The 24,810-nt window shown below is 42.2% G+C and overlaps 2 protein-coding genes across 3 annotated transcripts; one reads left to right on the top strand and one right to left on the bottom strand.

The window, feature by feature from the left end:
- Positions 1-378: 378 nt before the first annotated feature.
- On the bottom strand, positions 379-16,247 carry LOC118795623 (mitofusin-1-like). 2 transcript variants are annotated; one of them, XM_036554246.1, is made up of 18 exons: positions 16,080-16,247; positions 14,167-14,286; positions 13,367-13,502; positions 12,376-12,538; positions 10,585-10,709; positions 9,960-10,068; positions 8,869-8,976; positions 8,476-8,629; positions 7,922-7,989; positions 6,399-6,520; positions 5,680-5,806; positions 5,064-5,168; positions 4,634-4,736; positions 4,258-4,484; positions 3,845-4,000; positions 3,150-3,346; positions 2,459-2,593; positions 379-1,923 (listed from the first exon to the last, which is right to left on the bottom strand). In XM_036554246.1, exons 2-18 carry the CDS (start codon positions 14,279-14,281, stop codon positions 1,854-1,856), a joined length of 2,220 nt encoding a protein of 739 aa, XP_036410139.1. In that variant the 5' UTR covers positions 14,282-14,286; positions 16,080-16,247; the 3' UTR covers positions 379-1,853. The 2 variants fall into 2 exon arrangements, with proteins under 2 accessions (XP_036410139.1, XP_036410138.1); XM_036554245.1 differs by having other exon boundaries at positions 8,446-8,629.
- A 2,488-nt stretch (positions 16,248-18,735) lies between these two features.
- LOC118796143 (phospholipase A and acyltransferase 1-like) lies at positions 18,736-23,604 on the top strand. Its single transcript, XM_036554993.1, has 4 exons — positions 18,736-18,859; positions 22,508-22,646; positions 22,741-23,009; positions 23,489-23,604. Exons 2-4 carry the CDS (start codon positions 22,508-22,510, stop codon positions 23,588-23,590), a joined length of 510 nt encoding a protein of 169 aa, XP_036410886.1. The 5' UTR covers positions 18,736-18,859; the 3' UTR covers positions 23,591-23,604.
- The last annotated feature ends 1,206 nt before the right edge of the window (positions 23,605-24,810 follow it).

The raw sequence follows: 24,810 nt of genomic DNA on the forward strand, positions 1-24,810 counted from the left end.
GACTTGATATCGTAACCAATAAAAAAAAAGCTTTTAACCAAGGCTGTCATGTTCACTCTGATTCTGTACGTTTTTTTCCAAGTCACTGTATGACCCCATCATTAAACTCTAAGGAAGCCAAGGATGGACAGTGTGGTGTCCTGAATGTCCAGCCGAGGGTGTCCCACCAACAGCAGGTAATGGTAAAGTCATCCAACTCATTCACAGTAAAAAGCTCATAGCTCTCATTCCCATACTTCATTTCATCCTATGTGACAGAGAAAGAGAACACACACAACCTGACATTTTAATTTAATTCTCCCAGATAAATAAAATGAGGTAACTGGGGTGACTTCCAGCTGCATACACGTGACAGTAAATGAAAAAAAATCGGTAACCAGTAAAATACAGAATTTACAAAGTGGAACAAGCTCAGATTTTTTTTTTTGTTCAAACTTTCAGGTCAGATTTGTAGAAACCACTACAGACGAACAGATAGAAAATAAGTTTGGTCATCAAAAGGCTATCTACAGGGGTTTTCATTTTCCTTGTCGTTGCGACAAGAGTTAGCCTGCCTTGTCACCAGAAAAAGGCTTGACGCGGATGTCTGCAAATTCAGTACGCACTCCTTGTACTCTGAAATGCTTCACTGCAGAGGTAAATGCCAATTCTGATGTATGTACGTCTTACAGTAAACAAATCTTACAGCAATATTCACTAACTCCAATAGAGTATCTTGCCTTGAAAAACTATTTCACTGTTTGCATTAGGATGCTTGAGCGTATTCACACTTGGTAAATGCAGTGCATACAACTTCCTGCTGGACCTCCTGAGTGTATTGGCTAGGTTCAAAAAAGACATTGTGAGAGCATTCATTTTACAATACATAACTACATACGCATTTAAGTAAGTTTTCTGAATACAAACTCCTCTCCCTCCCAAACACTATTAGTCCCACAGGGGTGACAACATGTACAAAGGTAAGAATGACACTAGTGGTAATTCAGCAAATGCCAGCACACATGCATTCAGCTTTAGCTTCACTGTCCGCATACTATCCATTTCAGGTGCAGAGTCCTGTCTGTTAGCTATTGCTTGAACTCACTGGTTTTATTCATCGGATTTTTTTTGGCAGTGAACATTAGAGAAAAAGCCTATTATTAAGCTATAAAGAATCCATAGGATAAGATTTGATAAAAAGCTTTAGTTCTTGTCATGGGCTGAATAAGAGCACAAATACTTATTTGAGTAAATAATTGACCCTGCAAAGGTGTGGCTCTCACAACCTGTGCCACCTGTGTCTAGCTCTTGCTAATATAAATGAAATATAACAGAGCAGGACATTGTGTTGTGTAATTTTTCCAACTTGCTGGCACAAATGTAATGAACCACTGGGAGTTGACTTCATTAGCAACACCCATTCAGAGTCCTCACAATTTTAAACTTATGCACCCATTACTAACAGTATGCATTACTTCAAAGTAGTATTCCTTCAGTAGCGGTTCATTCAATACCACCTTCTCCGTATTTCAATATCCTCTACACTGAGTCATTTCAATGAATTCCTTCTTTTTTACATTACTTATTTCTGTAATGGTTCTAACTGATTATATTTTAAAGTGAATTACATAGGCTTGTTTATTTTCCCCAGGTAAGTCACACCTCTAAAACCCAGAATCACATTCCTATATACACTCACATCCTTGGGAGGAACACACTTGTCCGGTGCTGGAAAGATCCCAGCTGAGAATAGAAAAAGGGGGGTGCAGGAGATCCATCTGAGTCTGCCCAGAAAGGCAGTGTAAAGGAAAGGGGCGGGTCCACACCAGGAAGCTGTCTGGCACCGAGTCTCCGGTCTGCAGACTCCCAAAACCTCAGTGCTGTGGCTGCAGATACTCAGCGGTGAAACTGTCCAGCTGTGTCTCCAGATGCGTCGCCTTGTGTCTGAAACAGAAAGAAGTATCCCTCCAACCGTCAATGGCTCGGATAGTTCTTTAATTCATCAGTCTGCTACACTAAACCAAATGTGGGATTAGTCAAATATTATTCATAATAATTGTCACAGCTAAAATGTTCAGACAGCACCTACAGAACAGGGATGCAGCTCCATGGTGTAAAGCTGAACAAAGCACTTTGTGTATTTTCAAGAGTTCAGTGGAAGTTCTGTTGACTCCTAGACTCGGGAGACAAAGCCTACGCACTTCTTAACCCCAACAACAGTTTAGGCATATGAAACCCCAACCCCAGACACTGCATGCAAAATGCTCATACTGATCCAAAATCAGCACTTGGGGTAATATTTGTGCTTCTGCAGATGGCAGTGTCAATATGTACATAAGAGCATCCTGAGCATGGTGTTGGGAAATAAACCCCCTTCAAGGAGCAATTCGGGTTGCGTAGGCCGAAATACTTGAAACGTTTGCGAAACAAAAACAAAATGCACAGGATGTGTTAGCACCACTGCAATGGCGAGGCTAACCGGAGAGTCTTGGAGTGGCTCTGGACGGTCTCCAGCTGCTGGACCTTGGCGGTCAGTCTCTGGATCTCTCCTTCCAGGTCCTTCTCGCTCAGGTCGACCTGCTGGCACAGCCGGGCAAAGGTGGTGGCCATCTCCCTGCAGGAACAAACCATCCGTTCAGACACGTCTGCAGACAAAGCAAGTTCCAGCAGCGCACAGACGCAGCTGCCGTGTCACAGGAAGCTGGCCCGTGCTCAGCGTGGTGACAGGATGATGCTATGCGAGATACACAGTACCAGTCAAAGGTTTGGACACAATTATAGAGCAGTAGTAAAGACATCAAAAACAAAACTAGCGCATATTTTAGGCTCTTCAAAGAAGCTAAAAATATTTACTTTTTTTTTTGCGAAGAAATTCATACATAGGCACCAACTTCACTTTTTATATTTGTCTAAGAAACAGATTTCAAGAATTTAAGCATACGTCTTTAGGTCAAAAAGTCTTTGAGTGCATGTTTGCCATTATCTTAATCAGGTGTGTCCAAACTTTTGACTGGTATTGTAAGAAAGTGAAACACGTAACCTTGCAACTATCCATGAATTCCAGACCGCTGTAACAGACAACTTCTTTCTAACGTGGGGAAACTGGCGTTTATTTAGTATGCAAAGTCTGGAACTTATAGTTATGCTGAAGCATCCTAACAGGCACTTACTGCTGGACCTGCTGGCTGCAGTTGCTGCTGGTGAGGCTGACGATCATTTTCAGCCTCTCGCTGGCATAGTCCACAAATTGCCGCTTGAAGGCCCTCTCCTTGGCTTTAGTGGTCCACATCATTCTCTCGTACAGGTAGAGCAGTCCGTAGAGCCCGAAGGACAGGGCGATGATCCTCCAGCCCACAGAACGGCACGCCTGTCCCGCAACACACACCAACACTCTCACTGGTTGTGCAGACCATGACAGCATGCAAATAAACCGAGCCCATACCCATTATCATTCACATGGATCATTTTATTTCAGTCCTTTTCAACACCCCTTAAAAGGCCACCGAAAGAGCTTTTCACTGATAAATCACCAGAAGTTAAGCCTGTAACTATAAATGGAAAATGATTTGAAAGTGAATTCCTGGGTAACTGGTTACACAATTTTTAAAGGTGCGGTCTCTCGCAAACTCTTTTCCTGGGTTTTATTTTTGAATTTTCTGACAAAACTGCTCTTGTCACTCCTTATTCATTAGTATTTGATTCATTAATATGTGAATAATTCATCAGTCCCTCCCACCCATTTTGCTACATCATATTAATGAGCACAGCCACAGGGACAGCCCCCTTGCCCTTGCAACCAAATACAGAAATTCCTTCTGACAGCTGGCACACCCATCACCCTGGATCTGGACGGGGCTATACCCACCACTCCTCCGATGACAATGACACTCATGGAGGCTCGCGACGTGACCGAGGCCAGCCTGGAAACCACGGACAGCATGACCTGCTCCTGTGTCGGTGCGCCCTCCTGGACCAGGGGACCTGCCGAGGCTGTCGGGCTGGTGGCCAAAGGCCGCGGGATCTGCAGTGGTCAGGAATGACGATCACAGAGTCTTCACACTACTCACGCATAGTCACACTCACAAAGAGTCATACTCCTGAATAATGGCTGTTGGCTTCAGTGCTAAAACTTGCAGCTGCAACACAACCTAAGACATTCCTCTACTAACAGTGTGCCTCACTGAACCTATCCCATGTTTTGGCCATGAGACAATCACTCATGAGACTACAATAGAACAGATAACTGCTAAATGTCATCACTGAAATGTGTGAGGTTACCTGAAAGTTCTGATCCACTATCATCAGAGCCCTCTTCGCATTGGCAGGCCCCAGGAAACGGTTGACCAGCGCGGTCCAACCCAGCGAGAACTGGAATTCAATGTTCTCTTGGAAGTCGGAGCACAGAGTGGCACAGTTGAGGTCATAGCTGAGGTCAAACTTCCTGCAGTGGAAGTGCATGTGGAGCTGACTCTGGACACTAGGGGGCAGCAAAGGCCGCATACTGTCTGGAAGAGAACACCAGACAAATTTACAACACTGCGCACAAGCAAGCCAAACCTTTTCAGAGAAAAGACAAAGAAAATTCACTACTACATTGCAAGAAATTCTTCTCTCGACTGTAATAGTCAGAGCTTTTTTGGCAAACTGAGCACACCTATCATGTCTTTCTGGGATGACTCAACAGCAGCGCTGACAGTGCTGGAACAGCGGAAGGCCAGGTTCTTCCCCATTCCCTCCTCTACGTGTGCAAGCAGTTCCTGAAAGAGGACAGGAAGTATATGTAGACAGTCAGCCAATGAGAGCAAAGCATAGGACTCAGACTGTGCTACTCAGGTCAGCAGCACCGGACACATATATTCAGGGGAAAAAATGCTGACCCGTCTTCTTGCAAAATTACAATCTGCACTGAACACAACCTTTGCTTAAAAAAAGTATGTTTCAATCATTTGGCCATGGTTTCAGTGATTTTACAGGAGCTGAATTAAACACAGCTTTAGGCATAGACAGCCCCTATATGATAAGGCATAGAAATGACTGCCAGCCCATGCCTGTAAGGGGTCAGAGAGGGGTCTCAGTGCACTCACAGATTTGTAGCGTTTCAGCATGTGTGGAGAATGATGGAAATCTGAGTGGAACTCATCGATCAGCACCGACAGGCGGCAGATCTCTTCTGACATAGCACCGGTCACCTAGACAGCCAAAACAACACGGACATGACGCATACAGATTAGCCTTCATCCTTTTCATTAAAAACAAAACTCACTCATGTATACGCATGTACGGTGGGTCTAGACAGCAACAAAACGTAATGTCAGTCTGAACATACTGTACAAAGCTTAAGAAGCTGAGTTATAACCACTGACCATTTGTCCAAATGAAGGCTTTTCCCAGGGTTAATTTCCAAACACTTACCTTTATCCAGCTCTGACTACATATTTACGTTGAATGACAACAATGGTAAGCTAACAACATTAACTAGGTAAAAGCTTAACAACTCAATGATGGATGTTCAGATGATTTCAGCAATATTCATTTGTACATTGTCATTCAGTTTCCAACTTGAATTATCATGATGAAAATAATGCATGGTGAACATTTTGTTAATGAGCCTTAATAAAGCCAGGGCGCAGATTTCAGATTCTATAGTGTCACTGCTTTTAGCACTGTTTTTAGCGTCTATAGCTGGACTAGTGGAACTACCTTAGTCGCCACCTCCTCTGCGATGGACTTGATCCTCCTTTTGAAGTCCTCGGTCAGCACGTTGAGCTGGTTGCGGACAAAGTCCAGACGGTCCCTCTGGTACTCCCTCTCCTCCAGGGAACGGACCCTGCAGCGGTCAGGTACGGAGGAGGCGTTTGTGAGACGCTGGGGGATTCTCATTCTTTAATATGCCGATCTTCCAGATCAAATCTGAGCTCTGGCTGATGCAGACAACATGCAGCACATCCCTGCAGCCTAGTGTAAGCCTATGCATTTGTGAACACTCATTCAAAGACCTGAATAAGGATCTAATGCCATACAACGTGGACAGTCAGTACTATGCGACTACAGCTGAAGAGGGCCATAATTTGGCAGGTTATCTCTCTTTAAAGTACTGACTCAGAACTGGGACTAGAAGTAAAAACTGGCTAATTCCAGTAATAAGGCATGTTAAATGTCTGGCAGGAATATAAGCCTGGCAGATCAACTCCCTTTAGGAGGGATATTTTGACTAACTAATGTTGGAGACAGTCTCCACTTAGGTCTTAGAGCTGTTTGATGTAACAGAGTGGCAGGAATAATCTCATTGCAAAGATGTAGTGGATGTTGCCCTGTTTATGAGACAGATCAGTAAAAACAAAAACCGCGATGATCAACAGAACAGCCAACAATGCTTTGAGGAGGGTGGGGAGAAAAAAAAAAAAAAGAGAGGGACTCACCTCTTTTCAGCAGAAGCGATATTGATGGAGTCCATGATGGCTTTGACAGTCTCAGTGATCTGCTTAGCCCTGATAGTGTGCTGCTCAAACTTTGTTTTCACTGCTGACTGCGAGATACACTCCTGCGAGGCCACAACACGTTACTGTGACATGGCTGCCGGAGCCAACGGGATGGGGGGGGCAAGGTGGCAACCTGCTGCTGCAACTCAACACAACCGAACGCAAATCACAAACGTCCGACGCAAAACAGAGGGGGGGAGCAGCAGGTCCGCACCTCGCGGCCCGGTACCCTCTGATACCTCACAGTAACGTGCGCGTTCAGGAATAACAGAAATCATATAACAAGCAAAAACAATGCAAATCAAAAACAAATAATAACCCCATTTCTATTGACATAATGTGTACTGAAACTTCCATATTCCCCCTCACATCTGTTGTAATATTAACTAACCATTCTAGAAAACTGATGCAACAAATGAATTCATGTTGCTCCTGGCTTATGTAGATTTTTGACTTGTAAAATTAATTAACTTACATTAAGGAGACTTTCTACATTATGTGGCTCTCTTTTTTCTACAAGTTCTGTTCTTATTTAATTTTTTTATTTCCCTGTGAAGAGGTTTCTTGCAACAGGACCAGCTCCTTTTGTTACAAAAAGAAGAGCCATTTAAAAAGTTTCTTTACTTCTAAGACAATGCAAGATGCAGTAATATAAGATAAAAGTACAATGTGTAAGACTGTGTTATCAACCTATCACCAAAGAAGAAAACATGATTCATCTGCAGTTAATTCAATGGTAATTAATGATAATGAGGTGATTTTGTCACTGACCTTAAAACAGCAAGGTAGTAGTAAAACAGATAAAATCAGGAAAACAAAATACCAGCAACACAAACAGCAAGAAAGGAAGAGAAATTATGAGGAGGAGCATATGAACTGAGGGAGGAAGGAGGCCCTCGCCTAAGCAAATCTAGACTTCAGCAATGAAGACACAGGTTGGCCGAAAGTGAGCACTGATTGGGCCTATGGTTGTGAAAGCTGGCTTGGCAAAGACAGACAGACTGGGAGACGCGAGTTGGGTTGGACTGCCTCCTTTGAGGGGCAGGGGGATGTGTGTCACAAAACACAGTGCTGGGGATACTGTCCCAGTGCTGACACTACAGAATGTGGAGATCTTATTAATATCACTCAGGGGAGAGAGAGAGAAAGAGGTGTCATTACCAGATTCCATGCCATATCCACAATGTGTGAGAATGTCCCTGCCAGTATTAGTTTTTCCAAGCATTGACCAAGTTTGCCCTGAATGCTTACATACTTTTAAATGTGTGATTGAGTGAACGCTGCTTTCCAGTTTCAAATAGAGACATCCTCTGGCTAAAAGCTGAAGCCTAGGATGTTCTGTCTGGAACGTCTTAATTTCTGTTTATTGCTGAAGTTGTTAGTCTTCTGTAGGCACACATTTTATGAGTACAAAGCTTGAAAGAAGGGAGAGAGCCAGAAAACAGGAAGTTTTTTGCACTTGCCTCAAACGTTCTCTCGAAACTCTGGAATTCCCTCAGTCTGTCCTGAAAGCCTTCAGCTAAAGCACCACCTGGAACAATTTCATTACAATTACAAGATGACATCATTGTAAAGGCTTTTTAATTTCAGTGTTAAAAGGAGAGCCTTGGAGATGTATACATTGCATAACAGTGCTTGTTATTTGAACTTCTAATAATGACATTCAAATCAATTAAAGAACCAATTTGCAGGCTGTCATCTAACTCTTCCTGACTCTTGGCCCCTTGATCATGAAATGTAGATTGTGAACAAAAAAGAATTCTGATATATACACAAGTTACGGGACAGAAAAGGTGACAGTGAGATGTGGTCACACCGATCTGAGTTCAGTGAGCAGCCGAAAAGTACCAAGTCAAGAGAGACACCGTAATCGTTGCCCTGCCATCAGGGCTAACTGGCTGCAATTTTAACAGAGCACGATGTTGCAATTTCAGTTGTGAACAGCGGTAGCAAGCATTCAGACGTGGCAAGTCTGTTGACCGCGCACCTGGGACACACCGGGTGGCCACGCCCTTACCCGTCTCCGGCATGCCCTGGGCGCGGTGCATCCGGGAGTTCAGCACCTCTTTGGCAGACACGAAGAAGATGCGATTGGGCGCCTGTTCGCTGTCCACCACTTTGAGCTCCTCCACCAGGAAGCTGACGCAGCGATCCATGTGCTGCTTGCGCACCTGCGAAAGGACAGCACCATCCAGCCCCTGTCACTTTCCTCAGTGACCTGCGGGTCAAAGCCTTTGCTGTAAACCCCGCTCAACATAACTGGCTCAATTACCAGCCTAACCTTTAAGTTGGGTGGACGTATTCACTGGTATTTAGTAGCAGGCAGGTTACCCTTGCACGGACACATTGATCTATACATGGTTTATTTAGTGTAATGATGATTTTTTTTTTTTTTTTTTTTTACACTCACGTCCTCCATGTACTCCGGCTCCGAGGCTGATGCATCCCACCGGTTGTTCAGGATGAAAATGTTCGGCTTGGAGAGACGTTCGTTCACTTTGTGGAAAAAATGCTTCTCCTTTCAAACAGAAGCGGATGTGTGTGTTAACAGAGTGGCCGTGTGCTTCTGAACGGTCACTCCCCCCCTCCTGTTTACCAGCGTACCTCTGTGCACGTGGGTCACTTGAGCTAGCTGTGATTAAAGGTCAAGCCCCTCTGGAGGAATGCTGATAAACTCGTATAAACACAGTTGCCTGACACTGCTGCACTGCCACACACTTCTAAGCAGCGGTGGTATGTATTTTTAGACCAAAGTGTACCCTGTGAACTACGCTGAACCCCAGGCCCTGACCAGGCCAACCCTGAGAAGCACATCCCTTTAAAGATGTGTGAATCAGCAGCTCTGTGATTGACCGTGTGCCCTGGCATACCACACATGCTCCAGTGGAGACAGACAGAGCTGGAACTGTACCCACTGTCACGCTGCGGCCTCTGTTCCCACGGTGACGGAGCCCTAAATCTCCTCAGCTGGAACCAGCTTTGGACACTCTTTACAGCCTGACAGACAATACCCCATCAGGGGCCTATCAGATACGTGCCCTGCAAATGGGTCATTCAGCAGACCATCAGGACCATTCAGTACTGATTCTCATACTTCCCTCAAGGCCTGCACTTGCATTGACGTAACCACCAAATATGACCCTTAAATTCTATATTCTATATATCCTTATAATTAGTATCTTAAATAAATTCAGAGGTATGAGGAGTAGACATCTAAAAAAATTGAAGGACCTCTATCTGACCTCACAGAATTACTCAAAGTCCACATAAAAGCCTCTTCAGTATGCTACTCCAGTGAACTTTTATGCAGAGATGTATTCTGCCACAGCACCTTTAAAACCCACAACCAATACAAACAGACTGAACTGGGTGGAAGTGAAATGGGTTTTCGTCCTGGTCATCGTCTGAGGTTGGTGGTTAACCCTGAACTTCCAGATGGATTGCTTTGACTGGTCTTTTAAATTTTGTTCCAGAAAGCAGTCTCACGGTTTGCCCGCTCACCGTATTCATCAGAGTGGACTCCGAGTTGGCCACCAGCACGAAGACGTCAGCATCGAGGCAGAACTTGTCAATCCAGCTGTCCAGCTCTGATGTGACATCAGTTCCTGGGCTGCAGGAAGCAGATCAGTGTTACTGCATAAGGTCTTCATTCAGTTCGATGCTTTATCCTATTAGACTGGATTTTAACAAGAACTAAGAGGTGGGAGAACTAGATAATAGTATTACCCATCAGCTGCCTATAATGAAGACAACATACCTGTTTATATTTGTGCCAGAGTTAAGTGCTGTCAAGGTTCCTTGGATTTAGGCATCTTCTAAATATGTACTGATGACAACAATAACAATACTAAATAACACGGGAGTGCCTCTGTTGTATCTTGACACAAGAGACTCTCTACATCTCTGGATATGGATTTCAATGTACATAAGGATAAGCTATTGATGTTAACAATGGTAACAATGCAGACAAAGTAGAAATTCCTGTTTTTCATTATTCATCTCCATTTCCCAATATCATACTATTCCCAGTGTATGATAATTCACAATGGCAGCACAATCCTCGCTCTATGCTACACAGGTTGTCGCGGCCAGGCCCAGGAGTGACAGCCAAGTCCGGACTCAGTACCTGTCCATGAGAACCAGGTCATCTCTCAGCAGGGCGCACTTGGACTTGGGCCAGAACACCTTGACCAGACAGCCTGCGTCCAGACTCTGGTCCATATGCAACGCGTGGGCCAGCTGGTTCACTGTCTGCAGGAGGAGCAAGAAAGCCAGTCTAAGGAAAGCCCGTCAAGATAAACCTGCATGGCATCAGCCCAGAGACAGAGTGGCCACCCAAAGACTGCCTTCCTTTCACTTCCCTCTCCCACCTGCTGGCTTTGGTCTGAAAGTGACTGGCTTTACCACACACAGTAACAGTCAAGTTTGGACAAACCCACTCATAGAAGGAATTTCTTTATTTTTACTACTTTTCATATTTTAGAATAATAGTAAAGACATCAAAACTATGAAATAACACGAATGGAATTATGCAGGGACCAGAAATGTTAACGTCTCCTACATTTTAGCTTCTTCAAAGTAGCCAAAAAATATTAAAAAAAAAATTTGGAAAGAAATTCATACATAGGCATCAGCTTCACCATTTACGTTTGTCTAAGAACATCATTTAAGAATAAGTCTTTAGATCAAAATGTCTTTGAATGCATGTTTCCCATTATCTTTATCAGGTGTGTGTAAACTTTTGACTGGTACTGTAGACTCTGTTGATGTGGCCGTCTGTGACAGTGTCTCTTTGTGCATTACCACCTTCTCTGTCAGGGTGCACTTGTTTTGGAAGTTTTGGGAAAAAATGCAGCCTTGCAAATCTTTGCTTTTATTCACATTATGGCATTTTTCCCCCAGTAATAAAAGCAATCTATACCACTTTTTATGGAAAGTACAACATGCCCTTCTGTGAATTTGTACCGAGGAGATGAATGCACTTCCATTCCCCAGACAACTCATTACTGCCACTACGGTCTTGTGTCCAACTCCAAGCAAAGTCACCATTGCAACTTCTTGGTGTAGAGGAGAATAAATGAGGATTAATGGTTTACTACTTAGTTTTATCAAACAAAAACGACAGCCAAGGACTGTTGATTATAACCACATATTTCTTGGTTGCACGGGAAATACTTCAAACCCTGCCCAGCGCCATGCCAGTAGAAGGAGGGGGCCCAGCTGTACCCATTGTGACAGCCCAACATAATCGCTCCATGGATATTCGATCTCAGATCTTTTCCAATTAGGTCAACATGTCTTTGTCTTTCACTCTAACAGTTTCCAGTCAGAATTAGCAGCTGAGATAGGCTCCCGAAAAAACCTGTGGCCACCTTAAGTGGAAAAAAACACTCAGGTGGAAGTGAGCAACACACAGTGAGCAAATGCTTTGAAGTCTGCCTGAATACTCAAAACCTGCAAGACAGACGCTCTGCATATCCTGATCCAACCAATTCAGCCGGAAATCCCTTTACCCTTGGAACCGTAAAATCAGATCACACGGTAAATGGGTTTTCTCATAGCCTACCTGTCTTTTTCTGCACGATTCATGTACTCTCACTCATACTGGCCTCTGCATGCTCAAACAGGTTGTGAACTGTACTTTATGTTTACTTGTAAACACTTACAAGTAAACATACATAACCATGTTTCCTGATTGGTTTTAACCTTAAGTGAGCAGCACCCGTTTTTCATTCAGTTGAGGATCTGGGTGAGTAAAAGGGCAAAGACGTTCTGAATAAAGTGTCATTACAGCTGTAACTGTCATTACAGTTGAAGGACATCAGCCTCTCAGTCATTGCAGTGATGACTTCACTGCCAGATTGTGACAGGGTGGAGGCACCCACTGAGGGATCTAGATGGCAGTGCGGTGCTGTACCTTGACGCTCTTCTCCTCCTCGGAGCCCTCGGTCATGAGGTAGGCCTTGTCCTGGTCGGTGCCCTCCACGCTCAGGAAGCAGTTGGTGGTGTGCCCGATGCCACTGGGCAGCACCCTGTCCCTCAGCATAGCATTGATCACTGTGCTCTTACCATTGCTTGTCCTGGGAGGTCAAAGGACAAAAAATATATTTGATATATATTTGACATAAAATATTCAGACAAATATATACATATACGTAGAAAAAAATATGTATATACATATATATAATGGAAATATCTGCCACTTCTCTGGATTTTCATACCAGGTGAAGGACACAATTAAAAAAAAAAAAAAACACTATCCACATTTATGTTCAGGTGATCATGTCTAAATTGAAATGCTTTATCCATATAAAAAGAGCCTCGGTAAGATTTGAACAAAACCCAAAATTCTCTCTACAAACAACATGGACTGTTGTTTGCAGGAAATACATAGATGGATATATATGTAGATAAATAGGCAGACAGAGGGAGAGAAAAAAAGAGAGACAGAAGGCTCTGATTAACTTTGGACAAAATGACATTGTGTCACTGAGTTAAAGCACTCCTCCAGACACACCTGGCTCTGCCAAAGCAAAGGACAGGCAGTACTCCAACCACCTGCTACATTTAGAACAAATCCTAATTAGCTGTATGCAATTAGCTGCAAATCAACATCTAATAAGCAACACTGTAGTATTTTAATAAGTAGGTGTGGATCATCAAGAGACATTCAAACGTCTCAGAGGACAGGAACAACAGTACTGTTTGTGGCAGACAGGTTCTGAGAAGAACACTAGCTCTTACCAGTGGCATGACACTCTGTGACTTTCTGTTTCATTTTCGTTTATGGTGTCAGGATAAAAGTGATACTAAAAATGGCATACCTTCAAACTGCCTGCTAGTGTTACCTTGAAACGAGGTAAAAAAAGAACACAAGTGAACCGCTTGCAAAAATAATTCTTTTTCACCTGCCGAAAAAGGCCACCTTCATATGTCTGCGGGCCAGCACGTCTTTGATGACGGCCAGCTTCTTGGTATAAGCTTGTATCAGGTCTAGCTGGTCTTCATCAGCTATGTGCTCCAGGTCCTCATTTCGACATGTTTCTGACAACAAACCATAAGCACAAGGGTCAGAGCAAAATCAAGGTAGCGACATGTCATTCCTGTCAATGCTTGCACCTGGAAACAAATGCACACCCGAAGTAACATTGTGTAGCCCATCTCGAACTAACTTATTAATATGAACCTGTGGACACTTACTGTAGAATTTGAAATGCCAATTTCAGCATGTCTTTGTCATTGTATTACTGCCATTGTTCTTACAGTTCTGGACACATAATCACTGTAATCAACTTCATTTGAAAAGCAAATGTCAACTTGCATTTTGAGCTACACACTCACAAACTGCATACACCGGTGTGGCTGCAGACAGTATGCATGGTGGAAGTGTGGCGTCGTGGTTAAGGAAATGGTGTTTTAACCACACAGCCATAGGTTCTGTCCCCTGGTGGGGCACTGCCATTGTACATATGAGCAACATGCTTTGAACTGAACTGCTTCAGGATAGGACAGGACAGGATTTAGACTGTGAAACACATATGTAAATCGCATGCAAATTATGAAACATGCAAATCTACCCAGAAAATAAATAATGGTGGCTATCACATTTAATATAATTTGCGCCCTTTACTGCGTCACTGAGGGTTCTGCTTTGAGAGACAACTGATGATGTGTAGGGAAAGTGGGTGAGAAGTCTGTCAGCACTCACCTTCTACAAACTCTGAGCCCTCCTGAACATATTCCAGCAGCTGCTCAAACACTTCACTGATCTTCTTTTTCGCCAACACAAAGTGCTTAAGTGGCGAAGAGTCCCTGTGATCCATGACAACTTCAAGAAAATAGACCAAATGCTTTAGCTTCTTACTTTTACAGACTAGTGTTTATTCCTAACATTCAAGATGATGAACACTATAGTCCCACCTGCTGCCACAATACACTGATATTACACAAGCTTCTACACATTCACAGCTCATTACAAATATCTGTAATAAGACACCATCAGCATTCCTGCTTCAAACTTTAGGTGAAGTAGGTTAGTAAAGCCTTTAACAGAACAGCTGAATGAGTCCACCATGAGCAACATTAAATTCAGTTTAGATAGCCGCTGCTACATTTACAAAATAAACACAAGACATCTATTGTCCCCAATAGTTTCAAAATTATAGCACTGTGAATTAATCACTCCTTTCCACTGTGAATCAATACCTTATGAGAAGAGTGGTTTATCTGTAAAATATAAGGTCAAGGACATCCATAGTCTTCGCGCCCATTCAACCATTACTAGTGTGCAGCTACTGAACGCAGCGCTGATCCTCTTAGAATTTAATTCGCAAAGGTGTTTAGTATCACTCGTACGAAGTCTAAGAAAGAATTGCATAATGCTGCTTCAGAGCGCTATACACAAACTATAGTCTGGGCCTGGTCCATGTTTTTTTTTCAGCCACAGGCTAAACCCTAGCGACACGCTTGTTTATTTGCTTATTTATTTTACCAAAGGCTTGTGCCTTTCATTAAAGTGTTTCTGAACATGTACATATGTGTTCTGCAAGTTACGTTCATTTACATTTGTGTTGACTGAAGTTGCAACGATGAGTACATTGAGACGGTGTAGCCAGTGCTATATATAATTAAATTTAAATGCAAGAAAACAAACAACGACAACAAAACATCAGCGCTTAGCAAATCAAGTCACCATAAGAACTTAAAGGCAACTGGCTAGCCAGCTTTACCTGTAACACTATAAAGACGCTACAGTAAATAAGAGCATCAGTGGTTAGCAGCTAGCTGCTCTAATGTGTTGGAAGGTAGGGAAACTTTAGTCCTGAAATAAATTTGGAAAGCTAATGTTTTAACAAATCATCTTGATACTTTACAGCAGTTACAAAATAATTAAATGAATCAGTACAATTGTTTAGAATGCATTTTGTTTTAAATTAGCGCGCATTTAGCGAACTACAATAAATAGCACGGAAATCACAAATGCTGCTTTGACCATTTAATTTGCATCTAGCTATTTATCTTCCCAGACTACACAGAAGGATTTGCTTGTCAATTCAAACATTCCACTGGAAATAAATGGGAAAGAAAAATCTGTGTTGACAAATTGTTAACTACTGTTATCTTTCTGGCCAGATAAGACATTATACCGGGATGACATTACTATAATCTTATCTCACTATCTACCTGTGATTGTTACGGGCCAGCGTGGACGTCGGCCAAACAGTACGTTTTCCTTAATGCTGCTATCTAGCGAATGTCAATAATTCACAACATCCCAAAAATGTCCCTTATTTCGTTTCTAACACGACAGTATTAGCAGTTTAACTACCCGATCGAAACCAAAATGAATTAACTGATTGGTTTCTATTTGCATGAAGCTAGCTAAGTCTAGTTTCCTCTTTAATTGAGGCTAACTCACTAGTTAACCGGTCGTTATCTAGCTGTCTGAGTCGACAAAATGAAGTATTTTGCGGTAATGGTCTATAATTATATTGTCTATATAACTGTATGTAGCTATTAGTGTTTATGTTTCGTATTAGCTAGCTGGCTAAGTCTAAGGCATTCTTGTGTGCATCCAGCGCTAGCCAGTTAGATTACATGTGACAATTAAATACTCCTTACCTCGATTACACCACCACGCTTAAGTCTGTTTTGCGGATTTTCTTCATACCAGAGGCGGATATTACATTGTTACATTTCTGATCGTGTCTGCTGTAGTATATATTTTATCTTGAAGTTATTCGTTCTGAGATCCTCTTGACTTCGCTCACCGCCACAGAGGGCTCTGAGGCACTGAATGAGAAAGGGGAGGGGTTACGTCAGAGAGACGCCGTGCGGCGTGACTGTCCGGAGGGAAACAAGGTTACGAAATGAGCGATGTTTTCACATTCTGTCCTTACTAGTTTTTACCCGTTGTGTGCACCGAATATTATTATTTATTATTATTATTATTATTTTTTAAGTGGAGGTGACATGCATGCTGATAGTATAACTAGGCCTATGCAATAATCAATAATAGACGGCAGACATGTTGCACTACTTTGATTTAAAAAAGTAGTTTTAAAACAAGTGGTTTAAGCATAGATAACTTTAGTATTTGCTATGGGAAGTTCACAAAACCATGTTAACAAGGAAGACAGGTATATGCCGTTGGCAATTAGCATCAAAGAGTTAAACACACACTGATTACCTCCAAACACATATTTTATTTTATTTTAATTAACAATATTCCGAAACAAATGAATCTTCACCAGGTAAGTGAGAGAGGGCAGGCCTAATGAGGGATACCCAGTGCAAGTACTAAGTGAACTCATGCGTTGGGACAGGAAAAAAACTACTTTGGGGTGACTCATGGGTGATAAGGGCATGAGGTGGATGCCTAGTAGTTTTGGATATGTACATACATGTCATTTATACCACTTTGCCAGGTTCAGCCAAGGCCAGCAACAGTAACTTTGCAAGTTGCTAGCATTTCCTGTGGTTTTGCAAGGTGATTATATCATTCAAAATTGTAATAACTTTAAAGATAATGCAGAGATCACCCAGGGGTTAGCATGTTAAAATGATACAGTAACTAAACCTGACCGAAAGAGCCAGGCCTGACACAACTGGTTAACAAGTCTTGAAGAGAAGGAGACCTGTGGCTGATGCAGAAACATGTATGACCTGTTTTATCCATCCACAGATCAATGTTAATGAATGTGGCCATGGACCATTGTGCTCTCTACTTGAGGCCTTTGCATACCATACTGAGAACCCAGACCTGGCAATACCCAAGGAGATCTTTGCTGACACACCAGATATGGCCATGCCTACCCAGGATGGCATAGAACCAGCTAATCTGTAAGGGAAGAAAAAACATGACCGTTGCCTTTGTTGAAACATTAATACCCATAATTTCAGGATGGTTTTGAAAGATATGAATATGCATAACTACTTTGATATATTTCTTCATCATGGCATGCTTTAACTGATCTAAATGAACAAGCAATCCCTGACATCATTAGACAGTGAAAGAAGGCATTATATGAATAAATACTAATAGGTTGTGGCTAAATATGAAACATTATACAAATAAATGTTGCTTCTTGTGCATTTTTAATTATTTTAAAACTGTTCCTGTCAAATATTTCACCTTAATTACCATACTCATCTTTGGGAATTCAGTGACACTTGGTCTCTTTTTTATCTAAGCATTGACTGACAACTGTGCTCTCAGTGCTCTCAGTAAAGTTATTTCCAGTTTATTACAGTTTATCAGATAACATATGTTTTAAATTGCCAGGTGAGCCCTGCTTCTCTGTGCATCAGCTTACTATCAGAATGTTATTTTTCACAGCAGATTTAAGGGTTGATGCGTTTCATATTTTAAAAGGCCTACAGTAATAGTTTATAAGATCATATTCGTTATAATGACCTGTTTATTACCATAACTGGCACGGACAGAAGTTGTTTTCCGACTGTATCTCCCCTTCAACACCAGTTTCATAAAGTACAGATGGCATTACATTTTACGCAATTCCCGTTTTGTTAAGGACCTTTAAATAGGTCTTACCAGGTCTAACAGACCTACTCACAATAGCGCCCTCTGCTGGTATTTTGTAACTTATGTAACTTAGCTGGAAAAATAACTAACTAAATAAAATTAATGTTGTGGGTTATCTCGTTTTTTTCTGTCAGTTGAGTATTGCAAAGGATCTTTAAAAAGCAGCAAATCACACAATCGTGCAACCGGTTTAAAATGAATGCCCAGATCAATCTACCTCAAGCTGTTTATGCTGTTGTAATATACAGTTTCATAAACTGCTGGCACTGCTGGGCGAATCTTTTTCGTGTGTTATGGCATATTGTTGTTCGAAATGCATTTTTATTTACATTTTTGTTTTAATGGAAAACCGGTTATCGAAATCGCAAATGGCCGTTAACTCTTGTAATGCTGTATAGTTGGTGATACCATGACAAATTGTTTGCTTTTGTTGATTTCAGACAGGAAAATTCCTGATGCCTGTTAATGAAGGCTATCATTCAAAAAGGCATCACAGAGCTAGTTTCCAGGGAAACTATTGCAGTGATAGTATTTTGGAGGTGACATGGAAACTGATGCTCGGCGGGGTGAAAGCGGAGATGTGACGAATGCTTTTCTATACACGAGAAGCCAGCCACTGAAGGGTTGCTTAAATGAATGACGCTACAAAACCAACGTGCATTACATCTGAATATAAGCAGTGACGGATTTGCTTCGTATTTCTGTACATTGTCTCGCATTTTCTACCTTCAGTTGAAGCTGTCCGAGACCTTCTTGGAACGCTAGCGCAGCGCCCGACTGTGAGAGCGACCTGTTGATTACTTCGGGTTTTGGAATGAAGACATGAAAAGTAGAGGCAGAAAAAGTCGCTTCATGAGTAAGTTATAACAGTAAAACGCTGTTGCTCTAGTTGATGATGATTATAATGAATAATATATTGTTATGTTTTGTTATGGTGGTTGGGCACAAAACTGTTGCGACATTTGATTTGTAACATTCTGATATATTAGAAAAAATTGTTTCTACGATTTCTACGATTAGCATACAAAAAGTGTTTACATTCTGTCGAAGTATCATGAAGAAATTATACAGGAGGCTATTGCAGTTTATTCCGCATTGTACTCGAGTTACGTGTAATGTTACAAATATTCCGTAATAGTAGTAGAAGTAGTAGTAGTAATAAAATAATAATAATAATAATAACAATTCACAGATTGCCACCCAATATGACTACATCTATTCGGGCGACATTTTGCTGTGCTGTCATTCGCTGTTATGTGTAGAGATAGGTGGGACTTTTGTCATTGTGTGTTGAATGTGCCAATCATCATTGCTTGTCATTTGACCGTCCAGTCAAGGCATGTTTAGTGACACTGTTTAAGACTCGTCGGATTTTCGAGCTGTAATGTTTGATAGCAATACATACGGACAAATTATAGTTGCCATGGGTATCAGTAATCCCACACACGGAGCATTTTCCCTCTAGGGCTTTCTCCATTCTTTAGACGCTATTGTGACCGTGTGTTGTTTAGTAACCGGTGTATGAAGTCCGGTGTATGTTTGAGTGTATTGTGGAGGTCATGTCTGTCTGCATTGTGCTCCAACACTCCAGCATTTTCTGGCACTCTGTCCACTCTCGCACAGGAAATGCAAGTAAATGGACATTAATCACAAAATTCCAACACATCACATCTGCATCCGTGCACAGAGTGGCCGTCTCAGCCACGCAGTAGAGCTCAGCTGTCTTGTGTCTGTTTCCCCCTGTCTCAGTGGAACTGACTGTAACTCCAGCTGCACAACAGCAGTGATCAGGTCAACTGAGCATTTGAGATCCATCTCCACTCACGGTTTAACTGGGTGCTGTAAAATGGTTTGGATCCACTGATCCATCAGTCATGCTCACAAGGCTAATATGAAGAGAAAAACCATCATTCAGGAAACAAAGAGGAGTGATGGGGTTGGTCCTTTATGTTCCTGGAATTTGCTGGGACCTTTGCAGAATATGGTCCTGGCCTTAAGAGAAGATTGTATTGTTTGGAAAAGACAGATGAAGAGACTGTGAAAAGGACCAATCAACACTGGGAGTTCCGTTCCTAGCCCTTTTGTGGACCAAGGACCCTGCTGCCATTCGAGCTTGGAGTTTCAGGTTTCAGGCACTAGTAGGTCAGCCCTTAAAGCTTTAAATACTGTTTCGCAAAAGCAAGAGTATGGTGCCAAAGTATGGGCCTGTATTGTGTGATTACCTCCTCACAGTGGGAATAGTGCCCATTCAAATGGTAGTTCATTATGGAATGCCTACTCAATAAAAATGTGTCTTGAGTCATTGTTTATTCATGTTGCTCTACCACATGTTAGATGTCCTGTGGCCTTGAAAACTCTATAGTAGAGTTAGAGTGTGTTTTTGTTGATTTATTTTGTATCCAGATACAATTGTTAAAAATATGAAATTTCTCTAGAACCTGAGGTGGACCTGAGGTGGTATTACTAAGAAAAGAGAATTGACATTAGTATTGAATACTATTGCATTCATATAACTAAATGCTGTAAATTGATTTTTTGTGTAGTTTCTTAATTGTTTCCCTCACTTCTTAATATTCCTCACTAAGATTAACTGCGTGGAATTACTTGCATTTTGAGCTGAGCACAGCCGTTTCAGTCTGGTTTACCTGCCATCCCAGTGACCGCATGGTGACCCTTATAAATAGGAAAAAACACACGTCTGTGTCAGGTCAAGTAAATGACTCTCACGCCAGTACTGCCTGCCTAACCTTTCAGCTCTGTCTCATGTTCACATCAGTATGGTATCCTCTATTCATGCCCTGACTAAGTTTCATCATTGGTCATGGGAATTGCACCGAGTGCTACATTAAGTCCCTCCTCTCTCATTTGAGCGAGGCAGGATGAGCTGAATAATGTATGCTCATGTAGAGGGACATTATGTCCCATGGAGGCCCCTCCTGCAGATCTTTGGGCTGGTCAAAAACGTGCTACAGTAAGTAGTCTTTCCACTGTGTGCAGTGGACTCTGCCAGCCAGCACACCCTAGGTAGTGCAGGGGGCCTGAGAGGGTGCCCAGTGGGGCCTTCAAGCTCAGGATGTGGTGTGAGGAATGTAGCACAGACAGACATAGATGAGGCTGTTATTTATATTCATCTGGTGGTGCTCCAGGGTAAAAGTAGACCTCTGCCACAATACAGTCTGGCCAAGGATTTTTAAGACACCGCATGGCACTGGTTATTACACTGTGTGCTAGATTGACACCTGTTCCAATGGAGTCTGACAAGTTCTTTGTGTTCTGTTGTTCATGTGCCCATATTATATGCACCTATATACTTTTGCATTTTAAATCTCTCTGGATAGTAGCTGGATAAGAGTGTCTGTCAAATGAGTGAATGCAAATGGTCAGCATAGAAGCAGCACTCCCTCTGTGTTGTAGTTGTTTTGCTCAGAGACAGGCATAGATGCTTTTCACACAGAGTGATGTAACTTAAATCCAATCTGTTGTTGTCATAAGGGTTGTAGTGTTGTGGTGGCTGGAGAGCTACAAAAAGGGGACAGAGAGAATTTACCTTAAATCTGATAATGATCCTGAATTGTCTGTAATGTGGTTGTATGATCTTGGGTTGGCACTTGACATATTTTACCTGCAACAAAGAGATGAGAAATACAGTTATTCATTACACCACAACTAAAAGGACTTCATGTCAAGTACACAAAGGCAGAGCATCCACATTATACGTAATTTAGGCAAAAATGAATCAGTTGTCAATTGATGAGCCTTATTTTAAATGGTATGCTTGCAAAAACAGATCCAGAATTGTTATCAAATAAAGTAAAGGTCTCCATCTCCCTGTGTACCACTGACTGCCACTATTGCTGTGCAGCTGTTCAGCAGCTAGCCCTCTTCAACTGGATTTTCACAGAGATAAATTAGACTAACCACAGTCTGACTGCCAGACACTTTGTACAGTCTTTAAGGTTTGCTGGTGGGTTTTTTTTCTTTCATACATAAAATTTCGTCAGTGGCTGCCAAACTCATATTTTGTAATGTCTGTTAAACTTTCAAACTAAGCTTCAAATGATCTGTACTGAATACAGGTCAGTATATAAGAATCCTTTGTGCATCCTTGTTGACTTAAAAAATTCAGATCCTACAGTGACTATTCAGTGTATGATGATTAAATCAATGTGCAGCATGACCACAGCTGCTTCCTTATTACTTTCAGTATTTGACAGGAAAGGGGTGCTATCAAGTGTGCTCAAAAACAGGTGTCTTTGAAATATTTGTACTAACACAGTTACAGGTGGCGGGCCCTGACACCTCTGCCTGTCTCAGCTTACAGCATGTTATGCAAACTTTAGAAGTGGCATCAATGCACTTCTGAATGGGAGCATGCAAGCTGATCCAGGTTTTGTGCATCCTGTTGTCTCATGATCTTCAGATGACTGCACCAGTGCCCTCCAGTGGAGTCCATGTAAATTGTAAAGCCTTGTTTTTTTTAACCCCTTCACCCTCCCTCCCTCAGATGGCTTCGAATGACCCTGATCCTTCTGAACCCCCTGGGAATCCCCAGCCAGGTGACCTCATCGAGATCTTCAGACCGGCCTATCAGCACTGGGCTCTGTACCTGGGTGACGGTTACATCATCAACCTGACACCAGTGGGTCAGTGGAGTTAAACTGCTGCCTAGGTCAGCTCTCATATTTCCCCTTTGCCATCAATGTGTTTCATCCAGCAAGTGCACTTCTCCTTTTGCAGATGAGAGCCAGGCGGCGGCCATGTCCAGCGTGAAGTCCGTGTTCAGCCGGAAGGCGGTGGTCCGCATGCAGCTGCTGAAGGAGGTGGTGGGGAATGACACCTATCGCATTAACAACAAATACGACGACAAGCACACCCCGCTGCCCATCTCTGACATCATTCATCGAGCCCAGCTCCTCATTGGCCAGGAAGTGTCGTATGACCTTCTGGGCAGCAACTGCGAGCACTTTGTCACCCTGTTACGCTATGGAGAAGGAGTCTCTGAGCAGGTCTGTCTCTCACACTGCCTGACACTGCCAACCATCTAATAATCCCCCGGTTTAATTGGCTAAATAATTCCATAACTCCGCTTCACTAGAAAGTACCTTGACATCCTTCAAACATACAACATATACATAATCCACAATTATAATTGTTTTAGGAACATCATGGTGGTTGGAGTTGCAATATGCCGTCACTGACTCATATGCTGTCACTGACTCATGAGAACAAATCATAAGCAAAGTGCTTTAAGGTGAAATCAATGAGTCACCACCAGCTTTAGGGGTCATGAAGCCTGCCTCTCTCAACACTGCTTCACACTCCTCGTAATGCACTGTGCTTCTTAAACCTCTGCCAGCACACACTCCGCTACTCCGCCCAGTTTTTGTACATCTTACAATATTGGTAGTAACTCTCTTCAAATGCAATACTTTGTATTAGCATGGCAGAATTAGCCTAATGTGATGGTACTCTCTTGCCTTCGCAGGCATCCCGGGCCATTGGGGCGATCAGCTTGGTGACAGCGGCTGCCAGCGCATTCTCTGTGCTGGGAATAATCAACACCCGCTCCCGAAACAGGCCGTTCTGACCTCACTGTCTACCCTCCCCACAGCGGTCCCAGTCCAACGAGGCCAGCCTGATCTCTGTTCAAAGTGAGATCCTGCCCTGCCCACTTGGTCCATTTCACCTATGAAATAGCGGGTGACCCATGGAAGACATCTACATTTCAGGGTCACGGCGCTATATACTCTATACCTCAGACAAACAGGGAGAGCACTGGGTTGCAGCGGTTTGCTGAACTGCCACTTTGCTGGCAAGGCCTCTGTGCTGTCCTTTTTGAACACTGAAATGTGAATTGTGACAAACTGATTAAAATCTGATTTGTAACAAAAGTATCTTCTGAATCATAAGTCAATTTACAAGATACTATAAAGGAATAAAAAAAAATATTTGGACAGATGTGCTGACATTCTGATAATGTGAAAACATGAAGCGTGGTACCATCTTCACAATATTCCTCATTAATTTGAACTCTCTAGGAGCTACCAGATGGTGTATAGGACTATCTAATACACAGAATTGTCCTCTAACTCATGTAAGTTTGGGATAATACAAGTTGGAATCAAATTCACCTGTGTGGATGTAAGTGTGTTGTGTGGATGACATCAATTTCTATTTAACAAAGCTGTTCCGACCAAAAGTAAACGTAGAACACGATTTAAAATTCCATACCTATTACGTCAAAAAATGTTGAAAACAACAAAAAGAGATTCTTTTAATCCAGTTTACATTATCTATATGATTCTTGTGCAAAATCATTTTCACTGCAAATAGGGGACTTTACATAACATGGACTAGGCTAAACTTATACAAATGTAGTTTGACAACTACATTACCCGTTAAAATCACTCTCCACAACACAAACTTGAAACAGACTTGCTCTTGCAAAATGCACCACATGAAGTTTGCTCTTAATTATACCAAAAAAAACAAAACTGCTCTCAAAAGGAAAATAAACTCTAAACTCTAAACTCGTTCTGCATGCTGTAACAACTTAATAAATGCCTAATCTTTTGAATGCATGTGAGACCTTATAAATCCATTTTTCTCAGTCATCCTGCTTCCATGTCTAATGAAGTGAATAGTATTACTTTACAGCAGTATTTCTAATCCTGAAATGGAAAACATTCTTTCCCTATTATGTAGAGATGTTAATTAGCCCTAAGTAATACTAAAGATTCCTTTGAGCTACAGGAGAAAACTGAGGACAATATTTTTGATATATGATAAGTGAAGATAATCAGAATC

The sequence above is a fragment of the Megalops cyprinoides genome, chromosome 20 (genome assembly GCF_013368585.1).
Source record: "Megalops cyprinoides isolate fMegCyp1 chromosome 20, fMegCyp1.pri, whole genome shotgun sequence".
Taxonomy (NCBI): Eukaryota; Metazoa; Chordata; class Actinopteri; order Elopiformes; family Megalopidae; genus Megalops; species Megalops cyprinoides.

What these genes read in the sequence shown, in the direction of transcription:
- LOC118795623 (XM_036554245.1), bottom strand. Translation starts at nt 14,281, where the DNA reads ATGGATCACAGGGACTCTTCGCCACTTAAGCACTTTGTGTTGGCGAAA. An exon ending in GACCTGGTTCTCATGGACAG is followed by an intron (nt 10,069 to 10,584) that starts GTACTGAGTCCG and finishes TGCTTCCTGCAG; the next exon opens with CCCAGGAACTGATGTCACAT. An exon ending in AGCCGGAGTACATGGAGGAC is followed by an intron (nt 8,630 to 8,868) that starts GTGAGTGTAAAA and finishes GTCCTTTCGCAG; the next exon opens with GTGCGCAAGCAGCACATGGA.
- LOC118796143 (XM_036554993.1), top strand. Translation starts at nt 22,508, where the DNA reads ATGGCTTCGAATGACCCTGATCCTTCTGAACCCCCTGGGAATCCCCAG. An exon ending in CATCAACCTGACACCAGTGG is followed by an intron (nt 22,647 to 22,740) that starts GTCAGTGGAGTT and finishes CTCCTTTTGCAG; the next exon opens with ATGAGAGCCAGGCGGCGGCC. An exon ending in GAGAAGGAGTCTCTGAGCAG is followed by an intron (nt 23,010 to 23,488) that starts GTCTGTCTCTCA and finishes TTGCCTTCGCAG; the next exon opens with GCATCCCGGGCCATTGGGGC.